Source organism: Plecotus auritus (genome assembly GCF_963455305.1).
Source record: "Plecotus auritus genome assembly, chromosome: 1".
Classification (NCBI taxonomy): domain Eukaryota; kingdom Metazoa; phylum Chordata; class Mammalia; order Chiroptera; family Vespertilionidae; genus Plecotus; species Plecotus auritus.
In genome coordinates this window covers 84,065,867-84,081,682 of record NC_137770.1, presented here as the reverse complement: position 1 = coordinate 84,081,682, position 15,816 = coordinate 84,065,867, and the positions used below count along the sequence as shown (strand labels likewise).

The window sequence follows — 15,816 nt, the reverse complement described above, 5'->3', positions numbered from 1 at the left end:
CCCAGAGCATGGTGGGGACAGGACAGATTATTTCTTGGAAGACAACTGGATGAAAGTCAATCTACTATCTACACTTAAGTTCTACTTTTCTCAGAATGCCTCTTTTCATACTGGGTTTGCAATGAAAAAAAAAAAAGGTAGAGACTTATGATTCCAAAGATTCATTCTTTATTTTGATACAAAAAAAAAAATAAACATTTCAACCTCTAAAGAATGTCACTTTTTTTCATATTGTTATAGAGCAAACTTACAGAATATCTTCTAACAGCTCTAAGGATATCATATATGCTTTTGGAAAAAGTCATTACTATTTGGATTCAAACACACATCAGTGTGGAGGAAGGAATAACTAATTATCTCCCTCTTCTGATTTTTCCATAATTTTTTCTAAATCATCACAGGAAAGCTAGTGGTTAGGATGTCACATAATTGTGCCTGAATCTACTAAGGGAGGTGAAACCAGACTTCTGAATCCAGCTAAATATAAAAACGTGACCTTTTATTGCCCTTCTCTCCTGCTTCTGGAGTAGGAAGGTTCTACTTTATATCCCCATGGGCCAGCAGTAGGCTTGAATTATGTGTAGGTGCCGTTTGGTTATAGTTGCAAAAGCCATTAAATTCTTGAGGGTTTGACATCTCCTGGAAAGAAGTAAGCTAGAGGCAGACTGCTACTCTGGATTTGCTTAGCTGGAAAACATTTACACTAGTAGTCCAGCGGATGTGCTGTAAACATTGCAATAACCAGGCTTGTACTAGTCAGCAAGCTCAGTCAGTGAATCAGGATACCATCCCCAGACCTTTAAGTGGCACATTTGAAGTTCTCACTGTAGAGCTGAAGTTTCGGCTCCATCAACTATGGTTCTCTTCTCTGATTTTAATGCCTATCAGTCTTTACCAGCTGTAGCAGCCACTGCTTGGTAAAACTTTGCCACGAAGTCTGGCTCACTGACCTCCAGCTGCCTGATAAATTCATTGCGCTCCTCCTCAGCCCAACCTCGAAACCACTGATCCCAAAGACGTAGCTGGCACTCAAAGATACAAGGTGGTCGGTTGGCTCCAGACACACTAAGCTGCTCCAGACCTTCTAGCAATGGCTGTAATTTTCCTGGCACTGCTTTAGTTACCAGGTCTTGTAGGAAACGTTCACGCTGGGGACCTGACCAACTGGCAAACCAGTGAAGAATACACTTCATTTCCTGGGAAGTGATGTAAGACATTGGGGGAAGGGAAGAGTTAATAGAATTGCCTGGCACTGAGGGTAAGAGAGAAGGGAAGGACAGCTGCACCGAAGATGAAGATAATTCCAGTGGCATCCTGAAACATAAAAGCAGTTATATACCCTTTAGATAGATCAACCAAAATATAACTTCCCAACAACAAGGAACCTTATCATATTCAATCAGCATCTAAAAAGAAAATTACTTTGCCTGGCCCACCTTGCAGGCTCAAACCCCAGTATGGGGCGTGCAGGAGGCAGCCAATCAGTGATTCTCTCTCACCATTGATGTTTCTCTCTCTCTCTCTCTCTCTCTCTCTCTCCTTTCCTCTCTGAAATCAGTAAAAATATATTTTAAAAAAAGAAAATTACCAATTCAATTTATTGAAAACAGGGTCCTTTCAGTTGTTATCCAACTACTTTAGAGAAATCATTCAAGAATAACTTCATTTTATATTTGCCAACCTTCCTCTCTTTTTCAAACCTATTACTCTCCCTAACCACTGTTTCCCTCCATCATTCTTATAATCTAAAAATAACCAACACTTTTTCAAGTAGACCAAAAAAATTTTTTTTTATTTTTTTTAATATATTTTATTGATATTTTACAGAGAGGAAGGGAGAGGGATAGAGAGCTAGAAACATCGATGAGAGAGAAACATCAATCAGCTGCCTCCTGCACACCTCCCACTGGGGATGTGCCCACAACCGGAATCGAACCCGGGACCCTTCAGTCCACAGGCCGACGCTCTATCCACTGAGCCAAACCAGTTTTGGCCAAAAAATTTTTTTAAAATATATTTTTATTGATTTCAGAGAGGGAGATTGAACTCACAACCTGGGCATATACCCTGACCAGGAATCAAACCATGACCTCCTGATTCATAGGTCAATGCTCAACCACTGAGCAACACTGGCTGGGCAAGTGACCAAAATTTTTGGACTAAATTCTATTTCATGCATAAGCAAGAGTCTCCCCTGTTTATTAGACTATAGCAATGAAAAAAAAAAAGAAAAAAATCAGCCTTGTACAGAACTATGAAAATGCCAAGGGTGAGGGTAGTTTACAGTTTTATTGTAGGATAAATATATATTTTCTCAAAAAACCTCTTTCCCTTTGGCCATATCAACTCTCAGTTTAGATAATTAAAAATCACTTCTTCACTTCTCCAAGATGTTTGATGCTATCATGATCAACATCTGGCCATTTTCCCTAAATGACATCAATTATGTCATCTGTAAAGTCTCCTTGAATGATTTCATCCTCTTGTTACTTTGGCACCACAGGAGAATTTTTCAGGGAAAAAGATATTTGTGCTTCTTTAAGATCAATTTCCAATTTGGAAGGCCAAATACTCTTGTTACATACATCTTTGCTCTGGGAATTGTGGCTATGGTAACCTTTTTTGCCAGTCTTCTGTTTTGTTTGACCCCTTCCACCTCTCTTTTGTTTTTTCTTCTCTTCCTCTTTCCCTGCTGTTCCTTGACCCTCAATAATTCCAGCTTCTCCAATATATTTCTTGCTTTATTTTCTCCTGCCTATTCCTAAGTTTCAGGTTGAGTAAAGGAAAAAAAAAACACAACAATTATTAATGTTGGTCTATCACATCTTCCCTAAGTGAAAAAAAAGGAACCCATTTTTTAATCAAGTACATGCAGCTGGTCAGGGAGGACCTAGATACTAATCATTCCAGCAATATCAATAGTGAAGGGGAAATAAAACCATTATATAATATTTATCTATATATATAAAAGGCTAAGCAACCATCCGACTGGCCAGTAGGTATGATGCGCACTGACCACCAGGGGGCAGATGCTCAACTCTGGAGCTGCCAAGCTGTGGTCACTTGGCAGCGGCGGTTCTCAGGTTATGCACCCTGGAACCAGAGAGGAGGGAGCCCGATTCCAGGTGTGTCACCCAAGAACTGCCCTCTCGCAATCCGGGACCCCTTGGGCCAAGGGACTCCACCTGCTGGAGGGACCCCAGTCACTCCACAGATGCCCTTCGAGCCGAGGTGCTGCCCCAGGTGCAGCCATCTGGGAAGGGACCGAGGGAGGTTGGCTCCAGGGCATGTCCAGCCCATCCAGGCACCTTCTAATTAATTTCCTTTCAATGTACACAAATCCATGCACGGGGCACTTAGTGTGTGTGTGTGTGTGTGTGTGTGTGTGTATCCTTTGCAATGTGCATATTACTTCTAAAATATGCCAAGAATTTCATAACATCCATTACTTCCTTATACTTCCTGTAAAGCACCAGGAAAAAATTAAAGAGCAGAATAAGTGATGGGTGCCTGGCCTAAAATAAGATAGAAGAGTAAGAAAAACAAGAAAATAACCTGTTCATATAAGACTGAAAAAGTCTAGTTGGTTTGGTGGCTTAGGGACCTAACAGTGTTACTACACTGCTGTAGATGACAATTCATGTCTTTGAAAAATTTTCCTTAATGTTTAATATACTACTTATTGAGCCCTGGGGAGGTGGCTCAGTTGGTTGTAGTGTCCTCCCATGGCAGATTCGATTCCTGGTCACGGCACACATCCAGGTTGCAGGTTCAATTCCTGGTCACAACACGTTTGGAAAGCAACCAACCAATGTTTCTCTGTTTCTGTCTTTCTCTCCCTTTCTCTAAAATCAAATTTTAAAAAGTTAATATAATACCTGTTGATGCCCTGACACTGATTTGCATCACTAATGCAACTAGAAGGTCAGCCAATTTGAATAGTTTTCAAGGCCCATAATTGAATCTCCAACAATGAAAACCTTAAACTACTATTGTATATGAGCTATTTTACTGTTTGTGTTTCTTCTACTGCAAATTGGATTATTTGCAGTAAGAAAGAAAGGAACCCCCAAGCAATAACATCAGTTCAGTACCAAAACAGTCCTGGGAGAGGCTGTCTTTTTTTCAGTGGCCTTAACAGGAAGCAATTCCTCAGAAAGGAACTTGAAACTCCTTTTCGGGAAAAGAGAGAACTTTTCCCAAGTCTTGAGACATGGCTTCCATGGCAAACTCAAGTTCCGTGATCATGAATTAGTTCAATGTGAGTCCGAAGACACGGTGCTGACACTTGCCCACTTTGGAGGCCACCAAGGCTGGCATTTCAAAGTATGAAACAACAACGTAGCCTTAGATGGGAGTGGTGGGGATTTAATAGGATGGGAGGCGGCAACTGTTTCCGTAGAAGAGCGGGAGACTTGCCCTACGAGGGTGACCCGCTAACACCGAGTCTCACCCAGCCCAGGGAGGGGTTTCTACCCCGCTTACCTCCCCTTTCCTCTCACAGGGCACCGAGAGACCATCAGAGTACTTAGGCTCCAACTATCGCCACCGCTTCCATGTTTCCTGAAAACCCTAAGCAAGGCCAGCCAGACAGCCCACGCACTTCCGGTCCCGGACCAGCTCCAAACACCCAAGCATCTCAGCGCCTCAGCTTTAGGTCCGAAGAGAGCCGAATAACTCCGATCATGGTTATGCCAAAGTCGAGGGCTTCCGAATAGATTCGATTCAAAGCCTCGGTGAAACGGAGATAACCGAATTCTAAAAGCAGGGCGAGGGAGGAGGGAGCATCTAGGATGGAGAGAACCCATTGGTGCCGATGTGGAGACGGAAACACCCGAGCAATTCCGGAGGAACCCGGAGAGTTCTGAGTGGTAATCGAGGGGTTGACTACAGCAGTGGGCGGGGTCAGATCGGTACGTTCGAAGGGCGTTGGCGGAAATTACCGAAGATGCCCGAAGCCGTCGGGACGGACCCGAGTACCTCACGCAAGATGGCGGAGCTGGAGGAGGTGACTCTGGACGGGAAGCCTCTTCAGGCGCTACGGGTGACCGACCTGAAGGCCGCACTGGAGCAACGAGGCCTAGCCAAGAGTGGGCAGAAGAGTGCCCTGGTCAAGCGGCTCAAAGGGGTGAGGAGACGGCCTTGCCGGGGTGTCGGAGGGGAGCGGACCCGGTAGAGACGAGTCTCTGCCGCGGCGCAGGCGCAGTGTCCGGGCTCGGCGCGAGCTCGCTCAGGCCGCCAGCGCGAACCTCCGGAGCCGCGCGCACGGTGGTTGGCGAGGCTCGCATTGGAATTGAGATAGCGCCGGTTCCCGCCTTAACGGCAGCGGCGCGAGCCCAAAATGGGAGGGTGCGCGCTACTCTCCCAGAGTGTCTTAAGCTCCTTCCTCCTTCCCCCACCCGCTCCTTGTTTGTGTCTGTGGTTTCGGCGCATGCGCTGCAGAAGGAGTTAAATCCCACTACAACCACCGGCGTTGCTGGCTTAAGGGGGGGGGCGGGTTGGGCTGGGTCGGAGTTAGGGGTATAGTTAGGCGGAGGGGTTGATGGGCTTGGTATCCGTATCCCAAATAATAGGATTGGAGTAGAGTATAAGTGTCTGATTATATTAGGAGGTGAGGTGAAGAGAATCCTTAATTTGAAGGGACATGGTTAGAGAGGGGTGTATAATTTATACGGCATTCAAAAGCAATTTGAGTAGATTGGAGTTTGGTGAATATTGGTGAGAGGTGAGGCAGGTTGGTATATGTTGGGGATTTTGAATCGGTTTGAGTAAGTTAGGGTGGGATAATCATGAGGTGGATGGGTGGATTGGTGTGTATAGGTTTGTGTGAATGGAGGGTAGATGAGGATGTCTTGGTTTTAACTAGGGTTAATTAGGATATGTGGTGGGTAGTATTAGGGCTGGGTTGGCTCAAGGGTTAAGTTGGCAGACCGTTGCTTATACATAAGCTGACATTTCTTGTGCGGGCGCGCGCGCTCGTGTGTGTGTGTGTGTGTGTGTGTGTGTGTGTGTGTGTGTGTGTGTGTTTAGAGAGCATAGTTTACAGAGTCCGAGCTCATTCTGTTCTGTAGCCTCCTTTTTGAAAATTTTTAAATTTGCTAAATCTACGTGTCACTCTTTTGGAAAGAATCTCGAGTAGATCTACTCCTAGGTAACTATTTGACCTAGTAATTCAGTCAGCCCACAGCCAGCAGCCCCATGTTGGTTTCATGTATTTGAAGCTGATTTGAGTATTTGAAGTAATTTTACCTGCAGGGTCAGATTTAGAAGGAGCACTAGTCAGAAGTGCAGAAGATAATAGGGATTATAGCACTGGTTCTGTCACTGATTTTGTTACATAGCCAAGTCCCTGATTGCCTCTTGTGTGCCTATATTTTACCTCTGTACATTTGGGAGCAGTAGCCATGGCTACCTTTAAGGGTCTTCTGAAGATAAATGAGAATAGTATTAGTGAAGGGCTTTTTAGGTTCCTGGAAAAGGAATACAGTTTAAATGTGTATGGTTAGTCATTGCACTTAATGAAGAGATTGAGGGAGGGGTGGGTGTTTGTTTTTTCCTGTTTTCTGACTTTTTGCCCTTTTCTATGCCAGGCTCTAATGCTAGAAAATTTACAGAAACACTCAACGCCCCATGCTGCATTTCAGCCAAATTCCCAGGTAAGAAAGAAGGTTCATTAGATGGGGTAGACTCTTTAGATGCACAGATACATGGAAGGACACGATGTATATTTGATGCTTAATTCCTTACCAATATTTCCTAAGTTCCCTTGGTCAGAAATGTTCTCATACCAGGACAGTTGAATTCTAATAAAGAATTCAAAAACAGAATCAGAGGAGATGTTAGTTGATTTCTGATACTTGAAATGGTGTGTGCAGAAAAAATGTGGCTCCAACTGATTTAAGTGTTGTACTGGGATCTGAAGTCATGTATTTGCCATTGATTTGGGGAAAATAGTGGTCTTTGAATGTAGATATAAAATGTAAGGAAAATGCTTGGCTAAGGAAATATTGTGTTGACATAGATTTTCTAATAATTCAATCTTTTAGAAATCATCCATCATTAAAAGTGTTAATACTAACCATGAAGTTACTCCTAAACATTAATTGTTCTGTTACTTAGGGCATACTTAACCTTTGGAAGCCTTGGTTTCCTCAACTTCCCTGTGTATAAGATAAAGAGGTTGAACTAGATCCATAGTACTATAACTACTCTGCTGGGGTTTCGTGGAGTTGCTTTTTTGGGGGCTTCCTGGGGAAGATACCTTAGTCCCAAGTAAGCAGAGATTCACATTCCCCTCTTAAACTAGATTAGATCTATTTTTGTCTGGTTTGTATATTGAGTTTTTGCATAAGATTTTTTTAGAAGAAATCATTCCACAGTTTTAAAAGAAAACCTTAAAAGCTAACATTTTAGCTCTCTCTTAGACTGCATGATCTCTTAAGATTCTTTTTCATTTTAAAATCTCATCATTGTAGTGTGTCATGCACTTAAAGGAAAAATCCAGATCTTTGTTATTGCAGTGGTGTGCAGCTCCAGTACTAGATGAAGTCCCAAGATACTGTGGAAAAATTCTTACTCCCTTGTTATCGCCTCATTAAGCTGTATTATAATATAGCCCGTTTACAGAGGTTTAGTTAAGTATAAGACACTGCATAAATTAATCAGTTTATGATTATATTCCTTTTGCATTTGAAGCTTTGCTTTTATTATAATTTTTGCAATTAATACATTTATTCTCTAACATGTGCAACCTACACTTCATCAATGTCCATTGAGTACCAAGAAACTCATCTATACTTTAGGTGAAAGCAAACATTTACTATGCTTAGGAAAGATGACTAGTAACATAGAAAGTATTTAGATTTTTTTTTCCTTTTTCTGGAGTTCTAATAGCAGTTGCCAAGCAAGAAGGCTCTCTCGGGTGGGGGACTTGTGGAGAGAAAGCTGAAGGGCAGAAGAGTGATGTGGGAGTCTGTGTTGCAAAAAAAAGGATGGAAAGGATTAAGCAACTGCATTTTAAATATTGTTACCAAGTATTTCTTATCACCCAAAGAAAATGGACTTAGAACTCTGTCTAAAGCTGAATGGATATCCCTTTATTTAGTCTCTTGCTTTCATATTTTTTAAGTCCTGTACTTGAATTTTGAAGATGTTAAACTGTTCCCTGGATAGGTAGAGATTGGTCTTTTGTTAACAATAAAAGATGAAATAGTATGACCTAGTATTTTCCCCTTTTATTTCTTGATATTACTAAAAAATTAGATTATTTTTAGATAATATTTTCTATTATCTAAAAATTTAGATTAAAAGACATACTTTTACAGGAATTTGTATTTCTTTTAAGTTGTGCATCACTTTTTTGATGGGAACTGAATATTTAAAATAAGAAATTTTGTGCAGTTCCTCTTTTTGCCATTTTTTGTGAACCATAGGACCATTTATTTTGATCTTCAACATAAAAAGTCTCTTAAAAAGAAGCCATCCAACATTTTAATCATCTTTCTTGAGTCCAGATATAAGGGGTAGACCTTTGCTCCATGGAATTTTCTTCCTTGCATTTTCCTAGTTTGCTTTCCTAGACTTTTTTTTTTTTTTTTTCATGTCCTCAACACAGATTGGCGAGGAAATGAGCCAGAACAGTTTCATAAAGCAGTATCTGGAAAAGCAGCAGGAGCTACTTAGGCAGCGTCTGGAACGTGAAGCTCGAGAAGCTGCAGAACTTGAAGGTAAGCCCAGACTGTTACTTCTTACAAGGAGCTCTTCATTCTTGTTACTGTAACTGAGTAGATGGGTCTGTTTAGGCAATTTCGGGAATAAGTCAGCCTAAGACTATTTTATTTGCTTCGGTAGTTTATGCCAAGTGAGTTACTATTTACCTTTTGTCAGGGAAGAAGACAATTTGACTATCTTATTGGAAAAGGATTCCTGCCAACAGGAAGAGTAATAAGTAAATTAAGCCACCTTTTTAGATGAGGTAGAGCTTAATCCCATGGAGTATTTCTCTATGTACAGCACTCTTTTTAGTATATACTCTGTATCCATGACTTTGCCTGACCTCCTTCACTCCTCTACATATTCCCATATGCTGAGCCCTTCACTCCCTCCCTGCCCCGACCCAATCTGTACTTTGCAGAAGCTTCAGCTGAGTCGGAGGACGAGATGATCCATCCTGAGGGAGTGGCTTCCCTGCTGCCTCCTGACTTTCAGAGCAGCCTGGAGAGACCAGAGCTGGAGCTCAGCAGACATTCGCCCAGTACGTATCTCCCTCCCCACTGCGCAATTTTGTCAATCCTGCGTAGTTGGTGGGGGGAGGTAGTTACACCTCCTTTCATACTAAGCCTCCATTAAAGTCCCAGGGAAACTGTGACTTGATATTTGACATGTTTTTCATGGAAATTATGTCCTTTTTGAAGTCTGCTTTCACCTCTGTTGTGTTAACCTCTCAGAATGTTTTGTAAGGTGGTATGATTTTTCTTCTCATCTGTACCTCTTTAACCTTTTTACCTCTGAATTTAGCAACAGTAATGACTTTCTTTTACCTTTTCATCAATTATATATATTTTGAGTTGCACATCCAGTCATCCCTCAAAGGACATCTGCTGCAGTTTATTAATTCATAATTGTTATTGAGCACCTGTTACTCCAGGCATGTGCGAGGCACCAGAAATACGGTAGAGGAAGATAAGTCTCTGCCCTAATGAAGTCTGTAGTCTAGTGAGAAGATGGACATAACCAAATTATTACATAATTAATTACAATTGTGCTTTGTGCTATGAAAGTCAGTGGAGAGTATTATGTGAGCTCTAACCCAGTGTGTGGACTAGGTTCAGGCAAGATTAAATTTTTCACATTATTAAGCACTTAGTTTTGCATAGTATCTCAAGCAAAAGTCTGTAAATTGAGCCTTTGTTTGCTAGGAACTACCTATCTAAAACCAGTATCCTTTTATTTTGTTTTTATTTATTTAAATGTATTTCTTATTGATTTCAGAGAGGAAGGGAGAGAGGGAGAGAGATAGAAACATCAATAATGAAAAAGAATCATTGATCGCTGCCTCCTGCACACCTCCTACTGGTGATCGAGCCCACACCTTGGGCATGTATCCTGACCAGGAATCGAATCATGACCTGGTTCATAGGTCGACACTGAACCTCTGAACCATAATGGTCGGGCTAAGACAATATCCTTTTAGGAGAATATGTATATAAGATGTGTGTACAGTAGATAGCTATATTAAACCAATGTGTAAATTAACAAGTATTTTGAGTCAGTGTTATTGTTTTGAATCATTAATCATATCAGTGGTCTTGGGGAAGGTGATAATTTCATATTTAACATTTTTGGAATGTTTGAAAGTTGCTGGCTCTTCTGATTAATATAGAATTTCTTCCTGAATGATTGGAGAAAAATACATTTTTTAAGAAACTTCTTTTCTCCTCATATATAAAAGTAGCAGACCCTCAATTGATCCATTTTGCTCTTAGCACTCTTTTTTCCTTGATTGTAAAGCCAAGAGGAAGAGTAAAACTTATAAATTAGTTGCCAGTGTTTCTTAAAAGTCACTCAAAATATGTATTGAATTTCTGCTGCATACATATCTCCATATGTATATGGGGAGTTAGCACATTTGTAAAATCTATTTAGGGAGAGAAAAGATAATTGCACATAAAATTAACACTATAATATGTCACATTTTTAAGTGACATATAAGTAATACAGGCACATGTACCATACGAATTCAAGAGTAAGAGCATTCTGAGGACTAGTGTGATTAGAGAGAGCCTCATGAAGGTGTAGGATTTGAGCTATGCCTTAAAAATGGGTAAGATTTGAATTGGCACAGATTAGGGTATTTTTAGGAGGAAACAAAGGTATAGAGATAGGAATGACTGTGATATCTTTAAAAGAGGTATCAAAGTAATCTAGCCAATGTAAAGTATTCTTTCATATTCAAAAATAGAGAAACAATTTAAAAGGTAGATTGGGATAATACTGCAGAAGGCTTTGAAATATCAAGCCAATGTGTATGAGCTTTTTTATTCTAAAGGTAATGGGGGAACCATTGAAAATTCTTGATAAGAACATGATTTGATAAGGAACTCATTTTAAGAAAAAAACCTGTCTCAGAATATAATTTGAGCCCTAGCTGGTTTTGCTAAGTGGTTAGAGCATCAGCCTGTGAACTGAAGCGTCTCGGATTCTATTCTGGTCAGGGGCACATACCTCGATTGCAAATTCCATTTCTGGCTCCCCTCGGGGTACATGTGGGAAGCAACCAATCGATGTGTCTGATGTGTGTGTCTCACATCGATGTTTCTATCTCTCCCACTCCCTTCCACTGTCTCTTAAAAAAAAAATTCAGTGCCCCAGCTGGCGTGGCTCATTGGTGAGCGTCAACCTATGAACCAGAAGGTCATGGTTCAATTCCCCGTCAGGGCACATACCTGGATTGCAGGCTCAGTCCCCACTGTGGGGTGTGCAGGAGGCAGCCAATCAATGATTCTCTCTCATCAATATTTCTCTCTCTCTCTCTCTCCCTCTCCCTTCCTCTCAAATCAATTTAAAAAATGTTTTTTTAACCAATGGAAAAAATATCCTCGGGTGAGGATTAACAAAAACAAACAACTGGAATTTGAAATGAATGTATCCTGACATAGAAATAAGGTTTCAAAAGCAAAGATGTAGAGTGAGGATAGTTAGTCTCTTCAGTACTTCCTGTCGTCAGCAGGACCCTGCCTGTAGCTGTCATTAATGGAGGGAGGAGGCGGGACGGGTAAAAGAAAAGGCAAGAGAGAGGTGAAAAATAAAAGAGATGAAAGTAGTAATTGTAATAGAGTAAGGGAGAGGGATAGAGAGATAGAAACACCAATGAGAGAGGAACATCATTGATCAACTGCCTCCCGTATGTACCCCCTACTAGGGATGTGCCCTGACCGGGGAGCAAACCCATAACCTCTTGGTTCCTGGATCCAGGCTCAACTGCTAAGCTACACCAGCCAGGCTGTTTTGCTTTGTTTTAATTGGTTTCAAAGAGAGTGAAACATCAATCAGTTGCTTCCCATATGCACCCTGACTGAACATGCCACCTTTGGTGCTCACAGTGACACTCCAACTAACTGAACCACATTGGCCAGGGCTAGTTTACTATTTTTAAAACTATGAATTCCTGGGCCCTACCCTGAGAATCTCAGGGATGTGACTTCTGGTTTTAAAGTCCCTTATAGTTCTGTTGATCAATTTATTAATGACTAACTAAAAGAATAGTTTTTCAGTATTATATTTCATCAGGATCCTTGACTTATATTCTGGCAGCCTCCTGTTTATGTGCTGTAGACAAAATTCCAAATAGGAAGGAAAAATCTATATTATAAAAATCCAGTGGCCCTAATGGCGTAACGACCAAAGACGGGCACAGGTGGGCAGGGCTGTGAGCGTGGCGAGGCACACATGGGTGGGCAGGGCTGTGTGGGTGCGTGGGGCTGCGAGCACAGCCAGGCCGCACGAGTGGGTGGGACGGTGCAATTTCGTGCGCTGGGCTTCTAGTCTATATATATAAAAGTCTAAGCAACCGGTCGCTATGACGTGCACTGACCACCAGAGGGCAGACACTCAACACAGGAGCAGACCCCTGGTGATCAGTGCACTCCCATAGTGGGAGCGCTGCTCAGCTGACTGATGGGCGCCAGACACGGCTCATGGGTGCCAGACACAGGGCTCACAGCTGGCAAGTGCCGCTGCAGCAGTGCGAGTCTCTCTTGATCTGGACTGACAGTACGAGCCCACTGCAGGCACAGTGGGGCTGGGATGAGCGGGAGCAGCAGGTAGCATTGGACTGCCGGTTTCAGCCCAGTCCCCACAGGCTGAGGGACCCCACCAGTGCACGAATTCGTGCACTAGGCCTCTAGTTCAGTGGTCAACAACATTTTGGACCTCATGGACAGTCGGTGACCGCTGCTCTAGTTTGTTTATAAAATCCTCCCTGGCTCTCCTTGACAGTTTTGTGTGTGTGTGTGTGTGTGTGTGTGTGTGTGTGTGTGTGTGTATTTGATTTTAGAGAGGAAGGGAGAGGGAAAGAGAAATAGAAACATCAATGATGAGAGAGAATCATTGATTGGCTGCCTCCTGCACATCCCACACTGGAGATCAAGCCCACAACGAGGCATGTGCCCTGATGGGGAATTGAACCGTGACCTCCTGGTTCATGGGCTGATGCTCAACCACTGAGGCATGCCAGATGCCAGCCGGGCATCCTTTTTTTATATTTTACTGATTTTTTTTTTTTTTTTTTTTACAGAGAGGGATAGAGAGTTAGAAACATCGATGAGAGAGAAACATCGATCAGCTGCCTCCTGCACACTCCCCACTGGGTATGTGCCCACAACCAAAATACATGCCCTTGACCGGAATCGAACCTGGGACCCTTGAGTCCGCAGGCTGACGCTCTATCCACTGAGCCAAACTGGTCAGGGCCGGGCGTCCTTCTTGACTTCTTAACTCTCCATCACTTTTATCAGATTTTCTAAGGTGTGGGGAGTCAGTGTCCACCCTCCAATAGTCAGAATTTGTCTGGATTTCCTTAAAGATCAAGACTGGGTATTCAAAAATCCTTGTTAATTTCTTCAAAAAGAGCTTGATGTAGGAAAAGTAGGAAGAAAAATTACAAAATATTTAAAAATGAATATTTAGAATACAGGTTCTTTAAAAAAGGGATAGCCCCAGGGGATGGTAGGCAGCCTTTGGCTTACAAAGCAAGTGGTACTTACTCTTTTTTCTCATATTAAATCTGGATGCTGCAGTTCTAGGGAAATGCTAGATAATGTTACTTAAACAGCTACTATCACTCAGATTTAGGTTTGGAATCATTGCCTGGTCTCCATTCTCTTAATTCCTGCATTTTATTCCAACTGAAGGATACCCTTTGGCCACAGGCTTTGCTGTGATCTTTAGCTACCTTACTTGGGTCCTGCAAATCCTGCCCAGTGCTTTGTTTTCTAGGATGAAGAAACTACTTTCCAATATGGCTCTTATATTCTTCACCTTAATACATTCTGCATTGACAGCAGCTAGCAGCCATCTTTTCTTTTCTCCTGAAAGCTTCTGGCTTTGGAATCTTGGAGATCTTATAATTTACCCTGACTTGCTTTTCAGTTCCTGAAATACATTTATTAACCTGTTACCAATATTAGCCCCACCTTTTGCTAAAGATGCTCAGTTTCTACACGTTATTCACTTCTGGTTTAGGACACTTATGTGGCCATGTACTTATAATAGAAGATGGCAGCTTTCCCAGAAGCTTGTCTTCATCATATCAGCTTTGTACAAAGAGATTCCTCATCTCTTCCTTATATTTTGTATTGCTTACTAAGCTCTTGTTGCACGTTGTCACATTTTTTACAACTGAATGATGACCAAAACTTTCTGAACAGCCCTACCCATTTTATCCTCATCTCTTTTTTTCTTCTATATTTATACTAGAGGCCCGTTGCAGGAAGATTCCTGCAAGAACAGGGCTTCCTGCGGCCTGAGCGAAGCCCGCCCAGGCAGGCTTCCCTCCCGCCGCTGCTGCCGCCACCACCGCCCCCCTCCGCCCCCACCTCCTTTTCCCTCCCGCCCCCGCTGCCATGTGCTTTCCCTTCCCTCCCACCCCCCGCACTTTCCCTCCCGCAGCCACTGCCGCCACTGCTGCTGCCCCGTGCTTTCCCTCCCGCTGCCACCACTGCCCAGCTTTCCGCTTTCCCTCCTCCTTCCTTCTATGCCAACCGTGGGCAAACTATGGCCTGCGGGCTGGATCCGGCCCGTTTGGCTGTTCTATCCGGCCCACGGAGCCGAAAGAGCGGAGGGTTCTCTTGCTCTCCCCTCCGCTCCTTTACTTTGAATTTATATTAGTTCACACAAACACTCCATCCATGCTTTTGTTCCAGCCCTCCGGTCCAGTTTAAGAACCCATTGTGGCCCTCAAGTCAAAAAGTTTGCCCACCTCTGTTCTATGCTGTCTTCAGTCTTCACTCCGCATCTGCTTATGCAAATTAACTTCCATCTTTGTTGGGTTAATTTGCATACTCTCTCTGATTGGCTGGTGGGCGTAGCGGAGTGATGGTCAATTTGCATGTTTCTATTTTATCAGTGTAGATTGATTTCAGAGAGCAAGGGAGAGGAAGAGAGAGTGAGAAACATCAGTGATGAGAGAGAATCACTGGTAGGCAACCTCCTGCATGCCCACAATGGGGATTGAACCTGAAACCCAGGCGTGTTCGATTCTGACTGGGAATTGAACCATGACTTCCTGGTTCATAGGTTGACACTCAACCACTGAGCCAGGCTACCCTCATCTTTTTGATGACTTACTATTCAAGTGCTTCCCAAGGGGTAATCATCTAGAATCCTGTTACTGCCATTTTACAGTTTTAAAATAATATGATCCAATAGAATTGTATGCACCTTACAGTAGATGGAGAAAGAAGCTATTTGCTTGTATATACCTAACTTAATACATTTATGTCTGGCCAACTTTGTACATGTCCTTCTCCCCCACCCCCCCAAAATTATGTTTATTTAATCAGAGCATATATATATTTACTGAAAGCCTGTTATTAACCACAAAACATCTCTCATATGACTTTAAATATGTGCTTATAACTCTTGTTTTTATTTTGAAAATAAAACAAAAATGTTTCTTATATAGAATTTGCAGTGATAAAAGTACTTGGGATGGCTAGGTCTATGAATTTTAGCAGTTTATTGTATTTGAGGAGTATCTGAGAATCTCTGTAGGTTTTCCCTCCAGAGTTTAGGATTTTATTCTTTTTATATATATAT

At 42.3% G+C, this 15,816-nt stretch overlaps 2 protein-coding genes across 9 annotated transcripts in view; one reads left to right on the top strand and one right to left on the bottom strand.

Moving 5' to 3' along the window:
• Positions 1-147: 147 nt before the first annotated feature.
• Positions 148-4,655, bottom strand: LOC308234116 (uncharacterized protein C14orf119 homolog). Its single transcript, XM_080641349.1, has 2 exons — positions 4,486-4,655; positions 148-1,314 (listed from the first exon to the last, which is right to left on the bottom strand). The coding sequence occupies exons 1-2, from the start codon at positions 4,518-4,520 to the stop codon at positions 885-887; spliced, it is 465 nt and encodes a 154-aa protein (XP_080497475.1). The 5' UTR covers positions 4,521-4,655; the 3' UTR covers positions 148-884.
• A 146-nt stretch (positions 4,656-4,801) lies between these two features.
• ACIN1 (apoptotic chromatin condensation inducer 1) overlaps positions 4,802-15,816 on the top strand; it is a gene marked incomplete at its 5' end in the record, with an annotated part of 34,221 nt that continues 23,206 nt past the window's right edge. For 3 of the 8 annotated variants that reach the window (XM_080641264.1, XM_080641263.1, XM_080641260.1), the window contains 3 exons: positions 4,961-5,128; positions 6,591-6,656; positions 8,615-8,726. In XM_080641264.1, coding sequence (XP_080497390.1) covers positions 4,991-5,128; positions 6,591-6,656; positions 8,615-8,726 — 316 coding nt within the window. Of the gene's footprint in view, positions 5,129-6,590; positions 6,657-8,614; positions 8,727-9,133; positions 9,254-15,816 lie in introns of all 8 variants that reach the window. The other 5 variants (XM_080641262.1, XM_080641261.1, XM_080641256.1 and 2 more) reach the window with 4 other exon arrangements.

Bases quoted from the DNA above. Each gene is read 5' to 3' on its own strand.
- LOC308234116 (XM_080641349.1), bottom strand. From the start codon at position 4,520: ATGGTCTCTCGGTGCCCTGTGAGAGGAAAGGGGAG. The intron at 1,315-4,485 runs GTAAGCGGGGTA...TTTATGTTTCAG, and splicing joins CCTGTGAGAGGAAAGGGGAG to GATGCCACTGGAATTATCTT.